This window comes from Pinus tabuliformis, chromosome 6, assembly GCF_031772625.1.
Source record: "Pinus tabuliformis cultivar Carrire ecotype Pingquan chromosome 6, CPIR1, whole genome shotgun sequence".
In the NCBI taxonomy this organism is placed as follows: domain Eukaryota; kingdom Viridiplantae; phylum Streptophyta; class Pinopsida; order Pinales; family Pinaceae; genus Pinus; species Pinus tabuliformis.
Window position 1 is genome coordinate 1,752,086,303 of NC_142292.1, and position 24,605 is coordinate 1,752,110,907.

Sequence of the window (24,605 nt, forward strand, 5' to 3'; positions counted from 1 at the left end):
CATACCGATTTGTAGTCGCGCCATGCCTTATTTAATATCACCATTACTGACCTATCCACCCATTTAATCTCTATATTACACAACCAGTGCCTTGACGTGGTAGGTGAGATGTATTCCATGGAAACAACATAGTCACATAAGCATAGGATTTTTCCTTTAAAACATGTGAAAAAAGGAATTTTCGCTTTCCCCTTAGCCCCCTTTATCATAGCCTCTCATGTGGATTTCCTTATATGACCGAGGGCTGGAACGAGGGGTTGAGCCCTTAGGTGCTAAGGCCTTTGGACTCGTGTTTGGAGGCCTTTTCCTTTATTATCGTAAATCTTGCATATCAACACTTCAACTGTATTTTACTCTACTCTATGATTTTTCCTTGGCATGGGCTGACAGTCCGAATATGAGGTTCCTACAAACCTTGCCATAATATTTTATTTTGGGGGGGGGTGAATGCCAACATATCGCAATCACCTGTTGGAGGGGAAGACCCCTTACCTTCTTCTTTGGAGCAAGACGATAGTCTGGATGTGAGGTCCTTATAGACCTTCTCATAATATTTCATTGCATCTGGGATGGAAGCTCCGCATATTGAAATTTCTCTACACCAATGTCTTTAGCTTTTTCCCCTTAACAGCTGCGATCGGTGGTCTGCGACGTGACGTCATTTCTACCACATCTCACCCTATGAGTGGTGACACGTGGCACCTAGGAATGGTTGCATGTCACCCGTAAAAACACTAAAACTAGGTGACATGTTTCCTCTCCCACATCATCAACTGTACTGCCACATCATTGATGATGTCGGTTGCCCTGTCAGCTCAAAGGACCAATCAGAGGCTGCCACGTGGCCTCCTAGAGAAGAGAGAAAGAGGCCTTCCTGGCCTTTTTTTCTCAAGCATTTATTTGTTAGTGAATTTTGACCTTTCCCGGGACTTCTGCAGTAAATCGCAATATTGGCTCTCGTGCATAGTCTTTCAAGTTTGGAAACCCACTGATGCTCCTATCTTGCAGGATGTGAGGGTCACTGAGATGTGGGAGCCTGCCACATGGAGGAGAGAGAAGGGGGGTCACCCACCCCCATTTTGTAAGCCTTTCATGTGTTGAACTTTTCAGCCCTCCCCTCGACGATGTTACTTTATACTGTAGATCGTCCCCTCGTCGATAATAGTATAGTTGTGACCCCAAGGATCCTTCCGATGGCTAATTGCGATATATGCTCTGCCCGGACCTGCTGATAGCTGATTGCCAATATGTTTTGTGCCCAGACCCACCGACTGTCGTTATGCAATATTGGCGATCAGCAGATCGTTGTTCTCACACCCCGTCGTTATTCTTTGCCCGCCAAAAAAACCGATTAGCAATTGCGATTTGTCCTTGGGTCTTGATTTTGATTTACCTTCCATACTTAGCCATTTTCTGGTTTGCTAGGACTTTCCAAGGGACATTCAAAATGATTTATCTTCTTCTCCAGGAGTCCATTTTTGGACTTCTATATACCACTAGAAAGCTCTTTCTGAGCACAATGCAATGGAGAGGGTCTGATCTGGCTCTGATAGCTTTAGTGGCCCAAAAATTAGCATCAAACTTCATTGTTATTGGGCATTTTAAGTAATTGGTGACTAAAAAAATAGTGAGTGACAACATTGGCTCCTACTGGGGATAGTGCCTTGTAGCAAGGTGCTGAGAACCTGTAGACCAGTATCCTTCACCATTGGCCATGGAGTCAGTAATATATGAACTTTGTAATCAGCAAAATCTCCATGGTACTTTCCTCCAAAATATAAAAAGAAAAAAATAAAATTCTAACAACTGAAAAATAAATGCTCAGCTGGTGAGATTATTTATGTACAATACTATTTATGCATAATACTTAATTATGCTAAGTATGTTCAAATCTCCAATAGAGCTAGGCTAGTGTAAGAGTATTGGACCACATACCTTGATACCACTAAAAAAGAAAAATTATAACAGGCATGCAACATGAAAATATGGAACCTGCTAAATGCTCTTGAAATGACCTCTGGTGCCGATTGAAGAATATGCTTATGTACTTGGCCACGGGGTCATGGAATAGAAAAGGAATGTTTGCAGCAGCGTCTTCTTCACATGCAGTCTTTTGACTGATGTCTTTTTGGTCATGGCAACCACAAACACCGCTTGGCTCTTTAGCTTCTTCACAAATGTGTCAAGAAGGGGAGGGCGACTTCTCTTGTTTGATGACTTTAGGTTTAAAGGCATTTGTATCTAGAAGTCCATTTCCCTTGTCAGCTGGCCTGGGAGGCTCCTCGAAGGAAGTGTCTTCGTTTTGGTCATGTCCCACTCTTTCTAGATAACCGAGGATCATTTATCTTGTGGAGCCAAGTGATCATGAAATCAATGAACTGCTTGCATCAATCATCCATCTCATCCTCATCTAGATCATCCTCCTCTTCTTCACGCGTCCTGGCTTCTTGCGCTTTGTTAGAGAAAGAGGAATATTGTTGTCAAAGGCTTCTATTTTCTAACTCTAGTTTGATTAGCCTATATAAGGAGTTATTTATTAAGCTAGCCTTCTCTCCCATCATCTCTTCCATGTCTTTACAAAGGTAGTTTCAAGAATGTTCACGATTGATATTTGGACAGTGGAGTTGCTAGGATCTTTACCATAATTTGATAGTGGAGTCACCAAGGTGAGATATCTTCAACCCACACTTCCTATTCTCACCTAATATAGGAAATGAAATGTTTTGTCATACCTAGGGAAAAATATTCTAATCCATTCCCTGACAACAATGCCAAAAAGATGTTGTAGCTAAATCTTGCACCTGCAACACAAGTGTAGCAGGAGGCAACGAAAACTCCCTAGAGACAGCCTATGGGTTGATTGTAGACCAATGCCTAGGACATATTCAATAGAGGAGTGCTTGTAAGGTTATATGTGAGGGGGTTACAACACTCCAATTGTCACGTAAAAATGTATGAGGGGGGCTTGGTTCATTCCTCCAAAGGTATGAGTTATATATTTCAGGTATTCCCTCACCCACACAGTTCCCAGAAGTATCACATAGAACAATGAAGGCCGATTAATTCAAAGGGGATTACAACTTAATAGGCTTTGGTGAGTAAATGAGAGAGGCTTAAGAGAAAGCATAACTCATCATATAAATCCCAAAACATCCAACATTCCATATTGAACACATAGAGTTGCAAGCAATGGGAAATTCTACACTTGTTTGAGTTACAAGCAGAAATAATGGACTGAAGAGAGGGCGGATATTGTGATTCATGAAGAGAAAATGTTAAAGATATGATTTCAGTAATCTAGGCAGGCACTAGCATTAATAATGTCGATCCAAATGGAGCTGTGAGGAACTACAGGCACATGCATAACATATTGATACCAGTGAGTCAGTGAGGAGTTCTTGAGATATTTCTAACAACAGTAATCACATGAATTCGGAAAAGAATATAAACATAATGGAGTTAACATGAGGAAAAACATATTGTAATGCTAAGAAGGAGGAATCTCCATAATTTTTGTGATAGTCTGACATATATGCATGAGTAAAGTAATACAATCTCAGGTAATAGTCATTCAATTACAGAGTTATGAGCCAAAATGGTATCATAGAGTTTAGCCGTTGCGGGTGAGAAATTTGGGAACCCTATGTATAATATTGATTTCCCCTATTTATATGAGCAGGGGGAGCTAGAATTATAGTCTACAAAATATCTAAGCCTGAGCCCTAGCTGTTATGCTAGACTAGTTGTCTTGGTCAGTGTTAGGCTTTGTTGCTCCAAAAAGATTACAATTGGGATCGAATCTGTTTCTTGGAAATAAATAGAGATAAATGCATAGGGAAAGAAAACAGAAAGGGGAAGGAGGAGATGTCCCCTTGTTGTTTTAGTGGAAGCCCCTGATTTAGCCACATCCCTACTATCATCATGCTTCTCACTGTTGTTGAGGAAATTCACTACTACTCAGCCAGTTTCTGTCCATTCTGCCTTAACTACATGAGTGAGATGTTCAGTGGAGAAATGATGGAGTGTGAAGGTCGTGTGCCCAAGCGGTCATTTTCTGCATGATGGAGTGGAGTACCATGCTGTGCCATTAAGACTTCCTGAATCCTCCCCATACTGATCTACAGTCGCCCATGTTGTATTTAATATCACCGTTGCCAACCTTTCTGCCCATTTAATCTCTATACTGCACAACTAGTGCCTTGACGTGGTAGGTGAGATGCATTCCATGGAAACAACACAGTCACGTAGGCATGGGCTTTTTCCTTTAAAATAGGTGAAAACAGGCATTTTCAATTTCCCCTTAGCCCCCTTTATCATAGCCCCTCATGTGGCTTTCCTTATATGACCGAGGGTTGGAACCAGGGGCTGAGCCCTCAGGCACTAAGGCCTTCGGACCTGTGTTTGGAGGCATTTTCCTTTGTTATCACAAATCCCACATATCAGCGCTTCAAATATGTTTTACCCTGCTCCGTTCTTTTTGCTTGGCATCGGCCAATGGTCTGGATGCGAGGTCCTTATAGACCTTGCCATAATATTTTATCGCATCCATGGGGGAATTCCCACATATCACAATTTCCTGTTGGAGGAGAAGAGCCCTTAGCCTTGTCTTTGGAGTAGGCCGACAGTCCGGATGCGAGGAACCCTACCATAATACTTTATTGCATCTAGGACGGAAGTCCCGCATATCGAAATTGCTTTTCACAAATTTCTTTAGCTTTTTACCCTTAACACCTACAATCACCAATCCGTGGGGTGACATCATTATTTCCACGTGTCACCCTATGAGTGGTGACATGTGGCACCCGGGAATGGCCCCATGTCACCCATGAAAACACTGAAACTAGGTGACACGTGTCCTCTGCCACACCATCAATCATATTGCCACATCATTGGTGATGTTGAATTCCCTGCCAGCTCAAAGGACCAATCAGAGGTTGCCACATGGCCCCTAGAGGAGAGAGAAAGAGGCCTTCCTAACCCTATTTTGTCAAGCATTTCTTTGTTAGCAAATTTCAGCCTTTCCTGGGACTTTCGCACTAAATCGCAATATCGGCACCTGCACTTGGTCTTTCAAGTTTGGAAACCCACTGATACTCCTATCTTGTGGGATGCGAGGGTCGCCAGGATGCAGGAATCCACCACTTGGAGGAGAGAGAAGGGGGGTCACCCACCCCCGTTTGTTAAGCCTTTCCTATGTTGAACGTTTTGGCTCTCCCCCTAGTGGTGTTACTTTATATCACAAATTGGCCCGCCAATGATAACAGTATAGATGTGACACACAGGATCCTGTGGATGGTCGATTGCGATATATGCTCTGCCCAAACCCGCTGAGAGCTGATCATCGATATGTTCTATGCCTGGACCTACCGACTGCCGATATGCGATATTAGTGATTGGCAAATCACCATTCTCGCACTTCACAAGTATTCCTTGCCTACTAGAAATCCCAATTAGCGATTGTAATTTATCCCTCGGTCTCGAATGCAATTTACCCTCCATACTTAGCCATTTTCTTGGTTTGTTGGACTTTTCCAAGGTAGACCTTCAAAATTCTTTAGCTTTTGCTCCAAGAGTCCATTTTTGGACTTCTATATACAACTAGAAAGCTTTTTTCGAGCACGATGCAATGGAGAGGGTGTGATCTAGCTCTAATAGCTTCTATGGCCCAAAAATTAGCATCAAAATTCACTGCTATTTGGCATTTGAAGCAAGTGGTGACTAAAAAAGCAGTGAGTGACAACAACCTCCATAGAATATTTTCAAATATTCTTGTAGTGATAAAAATTTGAGATTTATCTAAAAAGTGGTTATTTCATTTCTCCTATTTTAATTAAATTGATTAATAAAAAAAATTGTCATATAAACATGAGTTATGATTTTTTGGAGATTTGGTATTAGTAAGCCATGGTGTTGGACCATAGTATTGTACCAAAGTTTCTTTACAAATTAAGAGTCTCCATGGTAAAGTGGAAGTAAATTTACATGGGTAAGAACATTGTTGCATATTTTTTAAATGTATATATATTTAACTCATATATTAATTCGTTTTATAAAAATGGAAATAAATATTATGATTACTATGACCATTTATCATCCATTTAATTTATATGATTGTGTTTATTATAACACGGTTATAATTTAGTTATTTTTTATGTCTTTTTAATCTTAATATAAAATGTATCATCATATAAATATTTTAATGCCTATAAACATTTGCTAAGAAATTTACTTTCATGACCAAGATATTTAAATCCATCTAAATCAATCTAATAAATATCACAATTCAAATGACATTGTTCACATTGATTAACCATAATAAAATTGTAATATTATTGGTGAATCTATGCATTGTAGGTTCTCCATGGTTCGAGTGGCGAATACTGTTATAATAAATATTAACCGTTATGGTACGCTATTTAATTATTGTTTCATAGTTGATCTTTACTCTTAATGGACATATTTGCATGGCTAACACTGTTCTAACAAATATTAACCATTATGCTAAGCTATTGAATTATTGTTTCATAGTTGATCTTTACTCTTAATGCACATATTTGCAATGCGAGAGTGTTGGAAACACTAATATTTATGTGTGACATCACCTACATATATAGAGAAATTTGGGCAATGATATTAGAAGAAATGGTAAACCACCTCAACATGTTGTAAAGAGCCAATCATCGGTATGTTCTATGCCTAGACCCACCGACTGCCGATATGCGATATCAGTGATTGGCGAATCACCATTCTCGCACTTCACAAGTATTCCTTAACTACCAGAAATCCCAATTAGCGATTGCGACTTGTCCTTGGGTCTCGAGTGCAATTTACGCTCCATACTTAGCCATTTTCTTGGTATGTTGGACTTTTCCAAGGTAGACATTCAAAATTCTTTAGCTTCTGCTCAAAGAGTCCTTTTTTGGACTTCTATATACCACTAGAAAGTTCTTTTCGAGCACAATGCAATGGAGAGGGTTTGATCTAGCTCTGATAGCCTCTGTGGCTTAAAAATTAGCATCAAAATTCAATTCTATTAGGCATTTGAAACAAGTGATGACTAAAAAAGCAGTGAGTGACAACAACCTCCATAGAATATTTTCAAATATTCTTGTAGCGATAAAAATTTGAGATTTATCTCAAAAGTAGTTATTTCATTTTTGCTATTTTAATTAAATTGATTAATAAAAAAATTGTCATATAAACATGAGTTATGATTTTTTGGAGATTTGGTATTAGTAAGCCATGGTGTTGGCCCATAGTATTGTACCAAAGTTTCTTTACAAATTAAGAGTCTCCATGGTAAAGTGGAAGTAAATCTACATGGTTAAGAACATTGTTGCATATTTTTTCAATGTATATATATTTAACTCATATATTAATTCGTTTTATAAAAATGGCAATAAATATTTTGATTACTATGACCATTTATCATCCATTTAATTTATATGATTGTGTTTATTATAACAAGGTTATAATTTAGTTATTTTTTTATGTTCCTTTAATCATAATATAAAATGTATCATCATATAAATATTTTAATGCCTATAAACATTTGCAAAGAAAATTATTTTTATGCCCAAGCTATTTAAATCCATCTAAATCAATCTAATAAATATCACAATTCAAATGAAATTGTTCACATTGATTAACCATACTAAAATTGTAATATTATTGGCAAATCTATGCATTGTAGGTTCTCCATGGTTCGAATGGCGAACACTGTTCTAATAAATATTAACCATTATGGTATGCTATTTAATTATTGTTTCAGAGTTGATCCTTACTTTTAATGGACATATTTGCATGGCTAACACTGTTCTAACAAATATTAACCATTATACTAAGCTATTTAATTATTGCTTCATAGTTGATCTTTACTCTTAATGGACATATTTGCAATGCGAGAGTGTTGGAAACACTGATATTTATGTGTGACATCACCTACATATAGAGAGAAATTTGGGCAGTGATATTAGAAGAAATGGTAAACCACCTCGACATGTTGTATCACTTAGATGAGGGAATACCCAATATAAGAATAGGCCATATCCACGAGTGAATGATTGATGCTGGGTGGATTTGGCACAAGATCCATTTTGGGCATTACGACAATTGAAGGTTTGCGGTATTTTGCAATGTTTTACTTTTCACCTGGATGTGATACTCTATGCAACATGTCAAGTTGATTTGACTTAGCTTAGTATATTTAGTGTCTTTAAACCCTTATTTTGACCTTTAAACATAACCATTTTTTTTTTGCAAATTTGCCCCATTATTATCTGAGATGATACGTTGACCTGATTACTTATTGGGATCTATTTTTGTGGTCCATCCATACTTATTTGAAATAGAGAAGGGATAACCCGAGTAGTGTTAACTTGTAATTAAATACTTGCAAAGAAGCAAAAAATTTGATTTGGTTATGAGGGCAATTAAATAGTAATGAAAATCAAATAAGCCATCATATTATCTTATCTTTATAGGAATGATATCCATTGAATTGGTGTGATTTACATCGGTTGTTCGAGGTGGCCTAGATGACTCAAATGGTCGAACTATTTTTTATGTTGGATTATTGACACTAGGTTACCAACAAGGGCACCCATCTCTTATGATTTCAAAGGCCAACTTTTTCTTATTTAATGATCTCTATAGATATGATTTTTATTAATAAGGAACAATGGAATTTTTTCACAAAGGGGTCAATTTGCAAAATATTGTCTTGGGAACTTGTTGTTAGCATGCTCATATGGGACTTGGCCAAACATATTTGTTCATAGAGTACAAAATGCATTTATGATTATCATTTTTGTTTTTATACCTCTAAATTAGATTTACATATCGGCATAAATCTCTAACCATGATTCAAATTGACGATCCATCAAATGCATGTTCTCGTAACACTATATTACAACTAGTGTTGGCATTATGATGTATATGTTGTACTTGATGGCAACCCACTTGCAGCAGAACAACTCACTTGTATATGGTAACTAGATGTATCTATAGAAGAGATATCAGATGTGATAGAATGCATGACAGTAGTGTTTACAAATATGATGAAATGAAGGGCAGCTTCAAGGAAAAGGAATCAGTTCAGAAGGCAACTCAGTTAGATGAATTATCACAGTATAGCAGGTAAATAGCAAAGAATTACATTTTAGTCTTTACAGAATGAAGAAAGAGGGGTATACGCAGGTTCACCTTTATCAAGCTGCGTATACACATAGGTTAATAGAACAAAATGTGCGTACTGCCTACACATGCACTTTCACAGAAGGAAAAGCGCGTATACCTTGGAAAACTAAGTTTTTGGTCCAAAGTATTTGGTCCATGGTATTATGATCCATGGTATTGGTCCAAGGTATTGACCCTAGGTATTTGGTCCAAGGTATTGGCCCTAAGTGGTTTTGGTCCATGGTATTGAGAAAGGCCTAAAAATATAAAAGGAGGAGAAAATAATTAGGCCAAGGTGTGCAAGTATCAAATATCTGATGAAGTGTGAGATCTAATATGCAGGCTATTGGCTTATGGTGTTGTGCTTGATCTGAACCAAGGATGAACCTTAGCGTTTGATGAAGGATAAGATCTAATGATGTATCAGGATCTCAACGCTTGAAGTGAATTATCTTTATGTGGTTTGATCTTGTATCTGAATAAATGGCGCATGTTATAGTTTGTAAATATGATGATCTGTGTATGACTGAAGTATGGAATAGTTGTAATGCTTAAATCATCATTTATAGATTTGTACGCAGGTTCACTTTAGAAAAGGAGCGTATACACATTGGTTCTACATAGCAAAGAAGCATATACATCATAAATTTTATTTGCAAATCTGTACGCTGGTTCGCCTTGTGGAAATCGCGTATGCACGCAGGTTCAACACATGGAAGTAGCGTATACCTTATAAAATATGTTTTAGTTGCTTCTGTTTGCTGTTGTAGTGTTCTGGGTTCTGTATTTTGGTGACTGCATTCTGAATAATCATATTGATGGAGTGATTGATTGATTCGGTTGTGGTTGGTTCAAAAGGAGATTAGTTGATGCAGATATATTTGATGATTGAAAGATGTTATTGATGGATCCAGTCTAAAAATTTATGAAACGTGGTCCCTGGAAGAAAAGAGAAGGTTTTAGCCTTCTGTAGGCCGGAACCTACTTACTAGTAAACATATCAGCTAGTACAAGAGCTAGGGGGTTGTAGTTCCCTTCCAGTAGAAGCTGGAGAACAAGAGAAGGTTGTAGCTTTCTGCAGATAGAAGCTTGCATACTGGTATAAGACTGCACCAGTAAAAAAATTGTAAACATAATTCTCTTATTATTAAAAGAAGATAGAGACGATTGCAGTAGGTGGTTTTCACCCACATTGGGTTTCCACCTTATATCTTGGTATTCATGTGTGTTACTTAAGTGTGATGGTTTATTCTATTTTACTGCACTGTCTAATGAATTCTTGACATACTGATTAAAGTTCAATGTATGATAATTTGGGCAAATCAAAAGATCTCTGCATATACGCTGGTTGCATTAAATACAATTGCATATACACGCTAGCTCACTAAGGTGAAGTAGTGTATACAAATCAGTTTTTGAAAATTAAGTTATTGATTTGATAATACTGATTCACCCCCCCCCCCCCCCAAGTATTATTTCCAAAAATTGATATCAGAGCAGGTCCTTCAGAAGAAGCTTGATCGCTTGAAGGAAGATCCATCATCATGAGTAATCAAGAAAGCGAGGGATCCATCAGGCTGCCAATCTCTGATGGGAGCAACTTTGTTTATTGGAAGGTAAGAACCAAAACCTATCTTCAATCTCTTGGAACAGATGTCTGGGAAATCGTGGAAGGAGGATATACATTTCCATCAGCAATTCCTACACATGTAGCAGGTAAAAAGAAATATGAAACCAATGCCAAGGCTGTCAATACTTATTGGGAAGTCTGTCACAATCAAAGTTTGTCAAAGTTATGCAGCTCAAATCAGCTGAAGAAATATGGGACAAAATCGTTCTAAGCTATGAAGGAGACTCTCAGGTAAAACGTGCTAAACTGCAAACTCTCAAAATTTAATATGAAACTCTCAAGATGCACAATGATGAAAGTATAGCTAGCTACTTCTTACGTATAGATGAGATTGTTAATTGCATGAAGAATCTAGGTTAAGAGATAAAGGAAGTTACCTTAGTTGAAAAAGTTTTAAGATCCTTATCTACTAAATTTGAATCAAAAGTATCTGCCATAGAAGAAAAGTAAGATCTACAGACTATTACTATGACATAGCTTCATGGAATCTTAACTGTCTTTGAGATGAGAAAAGGAGGTCCATCAGATATGAGAGAAGTCACATTTAAAGCTTCAGCAAAAGGAAAAGAATAACTCAATGAATCAAGACATATTTTAGAAGAAGAAGAGGAAGCAAACTTTGTTAAGAAGCTTCAATGGGGTTCCAGTAGATTCAGAGGTAAACTACCTTTCAAATGTTTTTCTTGTGGTAGAGTTGGTCATTATGCTGCCAAATGTCCTCATAAAGATAAATATGATAAAGGGAAGGAATCTGCAAAATGGAATAGAAAACAAAGTGTAAGTAAAAAGAGCTACTATACTCATGAAGATGGCGATGGTTTATCAAATAGTGATGAAGATGAATATAGCAATGACTATAAACTTTTGATGGCTTATGAAGATGATGATTTTTTGGATGCTTTAGATGAAGATGACCTTTATGAAGAAATCTCTAAACTCAAAATCTGTTTAGAAGAAAAGAATATGATTATAGATACCTTGACATACCAACTTGCTGAAAGAGAAAAACATAATGAAAAGCTAGAATGTGAAATTGTGGGTCTAAGAAAGGATCTTGAGAAAAAAAAAGCTCTCAATCTTATATTTTCTAAAGGATCATAAACCGTAAATGAAATTACCAAAGTGTAGCACTCTCCTCTAATAAATACATGTCTTGGATATACTAAAGAAACATCTCAATCACAGAAGCCGTCAACCTCCACTAAAAGCTATCTTGATGCAACAAAGAGCAGTGAACAGTTTGAAAATCATCAGTAAAGGCATCAAGTAGATCAACGGGTGAATCAAGCTCAATTTACTTCAAGGATGAACAGAAGCCACAATCAAACTCAGGTAAATTGTACTCAATTTTTTTCAAAGATAAATATCAATAGAAACTACAATCAACAGGTTAGTAGATTCGATAATCACAGGAACTTCTTTACAATGTTGGGTCCCTATAATACTAGTGATTACCACATTACTATTGTAGCTATACCCCTTATTTATATTGTTGTGCCCCTATTACCCCCATATTGTTATTTCTGTGCCCCATAGAATCCCTCTATTGTTATTTTTGTGGCTTTATATTATTATTGTTTGGTCGGCTGGATTATATTGTGACTCTTTAGACTCCTATATATAGAAAGGAGGTTTTGTCATTTGAATCATCCAAGAATTGTTCATTTATGTAATGTAAAGGAGTTTGCACCCTCGAAGAGGCTGAATTCTAAGGCATTGATCTATCTTTTCTATCTTTTCTTGAGCTGGTTTCATAACATTTGGTATCAGAGCTTTGGATTCTAGGGTTTCGCTGCTCCAAACAGGTCATCGTGGCATTTTCGCTATAACTTTTTTTCTGTGATGTTTCAGAAGTCGAAAAAAAAAACCCATTTGAGAATAAATCACACTAAACCTTGGATCTCAATTTCAGAGCTTTTCGCACGATATTTGCGGAGATATGATCTGAGGAAGTTGGTCTTTTTGCAGACTCCTGAATTACATTCAAAACTGGTGACCTGGGGAAAATCGTTATAACTTTCTCTCTAGGGATCGGATTGAAATTTCGTAAGAAAGTACAAAAAGAGAACGGATTGTAGTTTCTTGTATGCATTTTTTAGATCCATAGGTCGAAACAGTGACTCGTGGCACGTCGTACAAGTTCGCTCTACTGAACTAGTCTATAATCAAGTCACTGTGGGAGATTTCACATAACTCTTCCTTGGAGAATCCAATTTGGGTCAGACTTGTGGCATTGGAAAGAGGACACAAAAGGCTACTAAAGGTCGCAATTTTAGAATTGGAGGATCTGGAATTTCAGAGATACATCAGATTCAATATCATGCTTCTACAAAGTGAAAAAAGGTGTGTAGTTTTTTTTTTTAATTTTTGTGTAAGCAAGGTTTGAAGGAATTCAAAGGGAAAATTAAAGAATTATTATTGGTAACCGATGCCCCAAGGAAAGAAAATGCAAACACCTAGTAAGGAACCTGAAAGCTCTAGCATGACTCATGAAGAAGAGGAAGAAATGCTACATGATATATCAAAATTACAAGAACAAGTGCAACAAATGTCACGCTCACAAAAACTAACAGATGATAAGATAAATGGCATGGAATCTAAGATAAAGGGCATGCAAGCTAATATGGATGATTGGACGACAGATTCTAAGACAGACATGGAAGAATTGAAGATAGATTTGAACACAAACTTGAAGACAAGCATGATAGATATGAAGACAGATTTGACAAATTTTCTACAAGAAATACTTACTAATGGTGAAAAGGTAGTAAAGGAAACTCATGATGAGAACAAAAGAAATGTTAATCATGATTCGATAGACACTAATGTTGGATCCAAGAATCACCATATTCCAAAAATCGATATGAGGAAGTTTGATGGCAAGGATCCCGCCACATGGATATTACAGATGGAGCAATTCTTCGATCTCAATAATGTGCAAAATGCACAAAAGGTACGTATGGCAACTGTATATTTGGAACCAAATCAGTTTTTATGGTATCAATGGCTTTGTTCTTGTAAAAAATTTATCACTTGGGCAATTTTTACGGAAGAATTGATAGCACATTATGAGGATATGAAAAGCAACACTTTTTTTAGCCAATTGATAAGTCTCAAAAAAAAGGGTTCAATAACGGAGCACATTGAGGAGTTCCAAAAATTGAACATAAGGGTAAAAGATATTCTAGAGGAGCATAGGATTGATGTGTTCATACGGTCTTTAAAGGATAATATCCAACATGATGTTCGCCTTTGGGAACCTGATTCATTAGAGAAGGCATTCAGGTTAGCAAGAAAAATGGAAAGCAAAATTATGGCAACTAGGAAGCATACCACTCACAATTATAAAGACGGAAGTGTTGTTGCCCCTAGTCTTCCACAACCTACAAAGTTGACACCACAACAATTGGAAGAAAAAAGAGCAAAAGGGCTTTGTTACAATTGTGATAGAAAATACACAAAAGGTCATAAGTGTGCTGAGAAGAAATTATTCTACATAGATTGTGAAGAGGAAGAAGAAAAGGAGCAAGAAAGGTAAAAAGAAGAGGATATACTCCAGGAACAAAGCCTAGATGAAGAACAAATAAATCTGACTATATCTTGTAATGCATTGGCGGGAATTACCACTCCTCAAACCATCAAGATAGAAGAACAAATCAAGAAGAAAAAGGTAATAGTGTTGATTGATTCAGGAAGCACCCACAATTTTATTCATTGTAGGGTAGCAAAAGAATTGAATTGCTTCCTATATCCAACACCAGAGAGTCAAGTGATGATTGCAAATGGAGGAACGATAAATTGCTTTGGAAAGTGCCATAATATCAAGTTATCCATGGGAGAATATGTATTGACTAGCCCAATGCTTTCCATTCCAATGGGAGGTGCTGATGTTGTACTAGGAGTCCAATGGCTACAATCCTTGGGTACAATAGCTTTTAATTTTCAAGAACTTTTCATCAAATTTTCTACGGAAGCAAAGGAAGTTGAATTAAGGGGTATTGCAGGGAAACCGGGAAAGATAATCAGCTCTAATGGCATGACAAAGCTTCTAAAAAAAGAGCAAAGAGGTGTAATTGCATAATTATGTTCGCTAGATGTTTCCACATTGGAATCATCTATTTCTCCATATCTCCAAAAAGTCTTGGACAATCATTCCAAGGTATTTGAGACTCCCAAAGGTCTCCCACCTATGCGTGATCATGATCATGCTATTCATCTGACTCCAGGAAGTGTTCCTCCAAACATCAGGCCGTAAAGATATCCCTATGTCCAAAAAAGTGAAATTGAACGTATGGTTGCAGAAATGCTAGAGGCTGGTATAATTCAACCGAGTCAAAGTTCTTTCTCAGCTCTAGTAGTATTGGTGCACAAGTAGGATGGATCACATGGCGCATGTGTCTAGATTATAGGGAGCTCAACAAGCTCACTATTAAAGATAAGATCCCCATTCCTGTCATTGATGAATTACTAGATGAATTACATGGATCAATTTACTTGTAAGGGCCTGTTTCCTATTATTAGAGCCTTTATTTCGTTATACACTAACACATCTATTTTCCTGTTATTTTATAAATAATAAAAGGAGCTTGCTGACCTTTTCAAATAGCTTTAAACATTTAACATCTAATCATTTTATCATAAGCAACATAACTTAAGGTGAGAATTCCATTGATATCAACTTAACAAGAGTAGTCCATGGAAAAATACATGTTCCGGTGGTTGATGATGATACCTTTGTCTTATAGCTCCAACTGAATGCTCCTTCTGACCGACCCAACTGGATTTACCTCCCAGCCAACTAGGAAATTAATTCCTAGTCCAGGAAACCTCCACAGGTTCCCTAGCCCTCCGTGCCCAAGTCCAACCAGATATAGTGTGTCCTCAAGAAGAATATGCAAAACTAGATAATGATACTTTCCTCCTCTCAAACCCAAGAAACCTCCACAGGTTTCCAAGGTCTCCCAAAAATCATAACAATGCCAAACAATCACAACCAACCCCCACAATCCTAAGCAAAACTCCAACCCCCTCCCCCTTCTTCCTTCCCCCTTCCCTTTTATACCCTCTTTCCTCAACCACCTCTCATTAATGTCATTAACTCCTCATCCATCCTTAGTTGACTTCTCTTCTCCCAAGTAAGCTAGGAGTTCATTTGGAATTGTGACATGAATATAAAATTGAGAATTTAATGGGAAAGGATCATGACTTCTCCCAAGTAAATCTAAAAGTACATTTGGGAATGTGAAATGTAATTACATAGAGAGAACCGTGTCTTCTCCTTAGTAAATGTGAGGGTACATTGGGGAATGTGAAATTAATAAATATATATTGATGATAAGATGGACAGGACTATGTCTTCTCCCAAGTAAATGTAAGGGTACATTGGGGAATGTGAAATGTACTTACATGGAGAGGACCATGTCTTCTCCTTAGTAAATGTGAGGGTACATTGGGGAATGTGAAATGAATAAATATATATTGATGATAAGATGGAGAGGACTATGTCTTCTCCCAAATAAATGTGAGGGTACATTGGGGAATGTGAAATGAATACATATATTTTGAAATAATGGAAGGAGACCATATCCTACATAATATTCAATTTGAGAAGGTAAGTGGGGAATTTGAATAAATGGAAATCATAAATTTATATTACACCAATGTTTCTCAATATTTTCAGATAATGTAAATATTAACAAAATTTGTAGGATAAGATTTAAGTGGGGCATTACATACACCCCTCCTTCAGAAAACTTCGTCCCGAAGTTAGAATGAAAAGACACAAGGAGTTTGAAAGCATAGCAAACCAGAGAGAGTTATAGCATTAAAATTTGATAAGTCAGACAATGACATTACTTCCCATCAAGACTCTCCAACTGATCTATATCTTCCTATCCACCCTGGCCTACTTCCGTTCCCACCCTATCCATCCTCTGCTGCTCTATAAGTGGCAACGGCCATACTAACCACTAATAAAACCGACATGGTGGAAGCGTCAAATACCTCGACCGAACTTTCCCCAGCAGGCATCTGGAAATCGTCATCACACGTCTAGGGGGAGCGTTCAAGTGTCCTCCCCACGATTCCAGGTTTCAGAGGATACACGGTGGGAAACACCTCCACCCCTCCTTCAGAGCACGGACCACACTACAGAGCTGGTTGGACTTGTCATCGAATAATCCAGTCAGGTTGTCTTGCCACCTGTCATTTGCATTTTTTTTTCTCGTATCATAAGAGTGCATATCAAGTAGATACCAATGAAGTAAAATAATGTACATTATACCTTCCTCATGAGAGGTATAATCCTTCCCTCTTGGCTATCACATAGTTCTTTTCCCCTGCGGGTTAGCCTCTCATTCATGCATTTATATAACAACAAGACATATAATCATCACATTACTAAGTCTAGTATCCATGTGTCAATCCAAGAATTCTCGCTAAGTCATTCATTTAAATAAATCATATCCACTTGAGCTATATATGAACCAAAGTAATTCTGATAAGTTACGCACTAGATAGTCCATCACTAAGTGAGTCATACATGTAGTCCATACATCAACCATTTCTATCATTAATATCAAATCTATCAACTGATTCCCCTACTTCTCTTCTGCATATAAAGATGAAGCAGCATTGTAAGCTTATAAACTATATATCAAAATAGCATATTCGTGGTAGATGAGTGAAAGGCAAGAGAAGCTGCAACCCAGTTGTTGTGTAGGCATGTACAAGTCATTTATAATAATAATCCCTCTGAGATGCTGCTGTGAAGAAGCTCTAGGATTGCAAGACTGAAGTGATAGTTGTACTTTCATTCAAGTGTTTGTTGAAATCGATCAGTCTCAGATCATTTCTTCGCTGTTCAAAATTCTCCTTCGACTTTGCTTTTGTGGACTTCTTTTCAACTTGCTCCTCTAACTTGCAAAATTCCAAATCTATTTCTCCTTTTCCAATGAATTCTGTTGTGAAATGGTATGTGATGGTTGTGTTTGTTGCATCTATGAAACACTTGATTATTACAAAATATTATTCTTCCCTTTTGTTGTTCATAAAATCTTATATTATCTTTCTTAATTATATAGCTTGACAAGTTGTTCTGTTTGCTGCCACATGCTCCACTTCTTTTGTGGAAAATGACGCAATGGCTTGTTTCTTTGAAACCCGTGAGATGCTTCCTGACCCAAATTTGGAACACAATAAATATGCTCTTTCCATCACCTATGTTTTCTCTCCAATCACAATAAATGTACCCAATTAACTCAAAGTTATGTACTGCAATATACAAGATTCTTCCATGGTTTTTGGTGCAATTCACCTACCTTAAGAATATCTTTCTTGCTTGCAAGTGTGCTTACATTGGAGTCTCCATAGCCGTAGAGATTAGACTGACTGCATACATGTTATCAATTCTTGTTGTTGTCACATACATAAGACTTCAAACCAAACTTCTATAAAATGTTGGATCTATATTGCTACTGCAATTATCTTTGCTTAGCTTCAGATCTCTTGTCGCTGTTGTTGGCGTTAGCTTGCTATTCAACTTCCTAAATCTTTTCAAGATAACCCTTGCATACTTGGTACGAGATATAAAGATACTTTCATTTGTTTGTTCAACTTTAATACCAAAAAAAATATCTCAATAAGCCCATTTTTGTTATTACAAATTCTTTCTCGACTGCTAATCTAGATTCTTCTATGGATAGATTATTTCCTGTAAAAATAAAATCATCTACATACAAGCAAATAATTATAATTTCACCTTCATTGCTAACTTTGATGTAAACTATTTGGCTTCCTGCTAATTTTACTAAAACCATTGCTCAATAGTTACGAGTCAATGCAGCTATACCAAGCATTTGGCAACTGCTTGAACCCACACAATGCTTTTCTTAACTTATACGTCATTGGGAAAAGTTGATTTTACATCCATCTGATGGACTTATCATTTGTATTGAGCTACTATTGCCATGACAACTATAACGGTTTCCATTCTTTGTACAAGAGCAAAGGTTTGATTATATTCTCTTCCATATTGTCGTTTGTACCCTTGACTACAAGTTGTGCTTTGTGCCTTTCAATTATGCATTATACATCATTCCTGGGTTTATAAACTCACCTCACACTAATAACTCCTTTTTCTGCTAGAAGATTTACTATCTCTCACGTCTCATTTTTCTCAATTGTTTGGATTTCTTCATCCATGTCATCACACCATTTTCTTTCTTTTACTACATTCTCAAAATAAATAGAATCAGATTAAAAAAAATATAGCAAAACTCACAAAGTCATTATCATCATCTTCACACTTGGATATCTCATATATTTCTTACAAGTAGAAAAGAGTCTTCATCTTGATGCACCAGATACCATTTTCCCATCAAGCTATGGTACACTACTAGCCATCTCAAAACTGCAAAATAAACACCAAGCCTCCAAATCTTCTTCTCCATTCATACCTTTTACTTCTATTTTTCATATAACGATGAATAATCTTCTTCTCTATTCATACCTTTTACTTCTCTTTTACATATATAGATAAAACAACTCTGCAAGTTTAGAAACTAACTTCCACAATTCTAATTTAATTGTCAATAAAGTTTCAGGATCCATAGTTTGAGTAATGAAAAATGTTACGCTGGTAATATATGATAAAAAGAAAGAATATATTCATAAACCCAGCACTTCAATTATCCTCGAAATTTAGAAAAAGAACTAGGAGAAATAAAACACAACCATCTAAAATTTCCTAAATAATGGATCAGTATATAAATCATGGTTGAGGCCACCATAAGTTGTTAGATTCGAAGGCTGATATCGATACTCGAATTGGTCGTTGAGACATGCGAGGCCCAGAGAATCTCAATCGCCAGACTATCAATTTCCCATTCCAGTTATATATCGATATATTCATTTTCCGATCCATTACCATTACCGACCCACTGCTATTAACTGCTACTGAATCCAATAATGGAATGCTGCATTTTGCCAAACGGTTCTTTTTTTACATCGCACCATACTTCTGCTTCATTCAACTTCCATATGCGAACAGAGTCAAGGCCCTTGTGCTCCACTAGCACCACTTGCCCATTGTAATCCCCTAAATTTTCAGGACTAATCCTTTGCATCTCTGTGGCAACGGGATTTCTGTCCACAACCCATCGGCAATATTGAAGGCTACCATGAGATTAGGGATGGGATTCAGGGGATTGGGAGGTAGAGACACCCAGTAAAACTTGCCATTACAGAAGATACCCTTTCCAGTAGGCCGAATATGGTCCGGGACCATCATGGAAACTTGAGTCCAGGCGTTGGATTCTGAATCATAAATACACATCACAATTCTTCTCCTGCTACTAGAATATCTGCCCAGCAGGAGAGTGCAACGCCTTGTGGAACAATCGAAAGCCAATCCATTGAAAACGAAAGCAGGTATTGGAGGACGAGGCAACTGTACCCAATTCCTGGTACTGGGAATGCCTATGGAAAGATCCAACATATCCCCTTTTCTATGACAACAGAAGATGCCCTTGCAAGTATTCACAACGACGTGATTGAGCAAAGGAACTTTGTACATGTCTGAACTGCATTCTTCTATAACCCAAGGATCCACGTCATCTTTTGGATTCCAATGGATCTGAATAAAAAAAAAAACCAAGGGTGGAGTACAGCGACCAAATTGGAACAAGTCCTTCGAAGGCATCACCGGAAGACAGTAGATGTTTCCATTGTTGCACACAGTCCTCATTTTGCCAAGAACCCTAATGGGCAGCCTCGCTAAAATCATATGCAACAACTCTTTTGGGATCCTTTGCCATATTTCAGCTTCCATTGCTACAATATTTCTATTTCACAGAAAATATAAGAAATATTTTTCTTCCTGTTGAGGCTGAAACTCTTCCTAGAAACCTCCCAGCACTTCTGCGCAGTCCGCTCTAGTTTTTCAAGATCCAGAATTACCTCAACAACATACACAAAGATCATGGCATTCCAAAACACCACACTACATATTCATAAGAGCAACCTTTACAAAAGCATCTGACTGAAATCCATTCCTAGTTACATAACTATGAATCAATTTACCTTCTTCTAGAGTTTCTAAATGATCACAAGCTTAGAGCACACCTACCACTGTAACTGAGTCCAAAATCACACCCACCAGCTACAGCTGATGAAAGAATGTGAATACCTCCTTATATGATCTATGATTTCTCAGTGCATAACCGAGAAGCATTGTAGAGCATTAAACCACACTCAATTTAGATGTTTTCTCAACATTTGGCATGAACCTCGACATATCCAAATTTAGGATAGAAGTGATTTCATCCACCACAAAACGTTGGAATTGAACCCATTTATGCCTATATGATAATGAACTTCTTGCCCTATTGCAAAGTTGATATGTCACTACAATCCTAGTACCAATGGGAACGTAAAGTCAATTGGAAATATGCCTTCATTTTACATTTGGTACTATAGTGTAGGTGTTTGCCCGCTCAGCCGGTTTGTGGCAAACTCTCATAATTACATTCCATGGGTTAATATTTTTCCTAGAATTTTATCATAAAATAGTCGGTCATATCCTGGACTGCCATACTTGGCATACATGCTTACGACGTTGTTATCTCACAATGGATTTGTTAAAGGCCACTTATAACTATTTGGGTATGATGTTTTTAGCTCTCTCAAGGCGCACAGATATCAGCATAGGCTTGCAATAGAGCAGCATCAGGGTCAATTAGTAAACCTCGATAGCTCTTGTCATACAAAATATCCATATCCTCCTTCAATGAACGATCGTTGCATTTGTCATGGAGGTTGTTGTTATTGTTTCATTGTGGTTTGGGGAGAAAAAAGTGGTGATATGCATGATACGTATGTAAGCGTTCCAGTAATCTCTTAGTTCAAAATCAGCATAACCTAGGGAACATTGTGTAGATGTTATCATTGTTAACTATAAGTATCCATTGAGATTGTGAAATCCTTCAATGAAAATTTGTTATTGGGTAGAATCATACTTGAGGAACTTAAAAACACACATGATTCAAATTGCAATGAAATAAACCCAAAATTTTGATATTCCTGAAAGGACCTTAACTGTGATGGTTCTGTAATTGACAGTTTACAATTGAGTATTAAACCAACCAGTGTGCAAGCATTCGAGTGGTCCACTGAATTGAACCTAGAAGGTATGATCCTACTTTGATAACATGATATAGTGAACTAATCTCCTCAACCCCATCCTTTGAATATTATAATGCCAACCAGTGCCTTCTACATATATGGCAGGTTTGAATCTCCTCAAATAATGTTAATGTTCCTATCCATAATTATCCAAATTGGCCAATATGCCAACTAATCTACCCTTAGTCATTCGTAAAACTAATGGTAAACCTAAAGAAGATCCCTCCAACCACATTATATCTGTAGGGGAGATATATTAACTGTTGGTTGTAGTTCTTCATGTTATACTTTAAGGGCATGATTATTGTTCGATCACTCACAATCTCAACTACATGCGTACCTAAGGCACTATTATGGATTAAATTAAGTTGATACCAATACAACTAGAAATTGGTACAGAAAAGCAAACCATGAAGTATTAATTGAACCAACAAGGTCAAGGATGGCTTAGACAAAAGAAAAGGTTCACTCTTGGAATTCTTCATTCGTAAACACTGTTAGTTGTTCACTTACCAAGCTTGTAAAATGTAAAGTAAATGTGAATACAAAGGTCTTATGTTCAAATCCCCTATTATTTACCTGTGAACACCTGCTGGGGGTGGCCCTGTTCACCCAGCAGTTATAATGGTCGCTGTTATAGTGGTAGTAGTAGGGTAGGAATAAACCCCATATCACACAAGTATGAGACCGGTCCAGTTGTTGATTCATCTAATATTGCTGGTCAAGAATGGAAGTCAAATTGGAATTTCCATATTTTTATTTGACAATGTTATGACCATCACTACCCACAAAAGAAATATAGCAAGACATAGGTAAAGATATTAGCGTGTCCCTGGTGATATGATAACCATAGCAAGATAGGAAACAGTTTGAAACAACTTATGTTTCTTGCCAGATGTAAATATTGGATATACAACTATACTATATAGACATACCGACAATTAAGCTAGTGTTCTCGTTTTTTTTTTTTGAAAAGTCAATTTATTCAAAGTGGTATGTTTCAAAATGTTGCAATGACTGGAGTCAACGAGGATGCTAAGAAGCACTGTGATTTATATTCATATATGCTTAGAAAATACTCCATCAAAGCTTGCAACATACCTGGTAGCCACGCCCACACACAATACTTCCTCACAGTTTAGTTACATGTTCACTTAACCATTGTGTCTCGCATGAAGTCATATTCAAAGCGCTTCAGTTGAAGTTGTAGTACAGGAGGAAAATCAATGAAAAGAACACCCTTCTTTGCATCCTGTAGAGCATATTGCTCAGCATGATATTTATTATCCCCTTCAAGGCGTTCCACTTCAACATATTTATCAAATGAAGCTTAGACATCTCTACAACCTTTGACATCAAGCTGCAGATCATAAAATGACTCTTTCCTTGTTGACTTGTAATCTACATTTATGCATTCAATATAATTCATATGATGGCCCTCAAACAGTTGTTGTATTGTGCCCTCAACAACTGTCCCCTTCATTTTGTCTTCTAACTTCTCAGATAACACTCTGTTCAACTCCTGAACATCACGTTGCATAAAAGAATCATATGTGTCCCACCCAAAAGATTTCATTAACTCCTTTGTCGCAACACTGGTGTCACTATACTGGAGCTTATAAAACAAACTCTGTAAAGCCAATGGAATGCTGCTAGATGGCATGTCATTTTCAGTTGTGGGCATATGATACACGACCTTTCTGAAGTAAGGAATGTGATATAATGTCTAAAGAAGTGAGTTCATGTAGCATGTTGCTCCTTGATTCTTGAGCCCAACATAACCTGTTTCTTTCGTTGAGTCATAGGACCAATAATCAATTACTCTGCGAACAACAACGTCCGCTTCTATTATGAGGGTATCATTCACCAGATAACCTTTTGAATGATCATACACATCTCCAAGCGGCATAAACGATGTGAAACCTCAGTCACTCTCTTGGGCATTGAACTGATGTTGTGTATCCTTCCAGATGGAATACTTGGGGCTAATCTGATTAACAACCGCCAAGCTAAACTGCGCATATCTGCTCCAACCATAAGGCAATGTAGCAGAATCCGCCACATCCAAGTACACCGATAATTGATCCACATTTTTCCCCTTCGGAAATATTAGCACCTGCCATTTGTAACCTCCCACGGTGAAAACTTCTGAGTAATGCTTCTTCACATTTAACCTCGAAAAATTATCGACAGCCCAGGTAAATCGAGAGGAAGGAGGATCGTCCGGAGGTTGATTCTCCGCGGTACTAACCGTCTCTCCTTGCCCTTCCATGGGCTGAGCCCCATCATTGAACTCGGGATGCGGGACCAGCATTTCATCCTCTTCTTGATCTAAAGGAGGAGGGGCCATCATTGTCATTGCATTTGAGGGTATATCTGTTTATGCAAATCGCCCTCTGCGGATGTCGACCACCTCCAATATCAAACCACTTACCTTCAAATCCTTTCTGGATACTGGTAACTTATTTGCTTCATATTAAAGTGTTAACTAAAGATACTGGTAACTGATTTGCTTCCAAACTTTACAGTGAACATGGGTCAAAGAAAAACAGGACTGACATAAGTACAAAATTGGGATCGAAGTCGAAAGCTCTAATGCGTTCAGTTTTACACTTAT

At 37.3% G+C, this 24,605-nt stretch overlaps 1 protein-coding gene and 1 pseudogene across 1 annotated transcript; both read right to left on the bottom strand.

Annotated features, from left to right (window-relative positions):
- Nucleotides 1–19,904: 19,904 nt before the first annotated feature.
- Nucleotides 19,905–20,636, bottom strand: LOC149265930 (putative F-box protein At1g47390). The gene has a single exon (XM_089406525.1). It carries the CDS (start codon nucleotides 20,634–20,636, stop codon nucleotides 19,905–19,907), a length of 732 nt encoding a protein of 243 aa, XP_089262651.1.
- Nucleotides 20,637–23,912: 3,276 nt separating this feature from the next.
- LOC149265931 (ubiquitin C-terminal hydrolase 13 pseudogene) lies at nucleotides 23,913–24,338 on the bottom strand (annotated as a pseudogene).
- Between the last annotated feature and the right edge of the window lie 267 nt (nucleotides 24,339–24,605).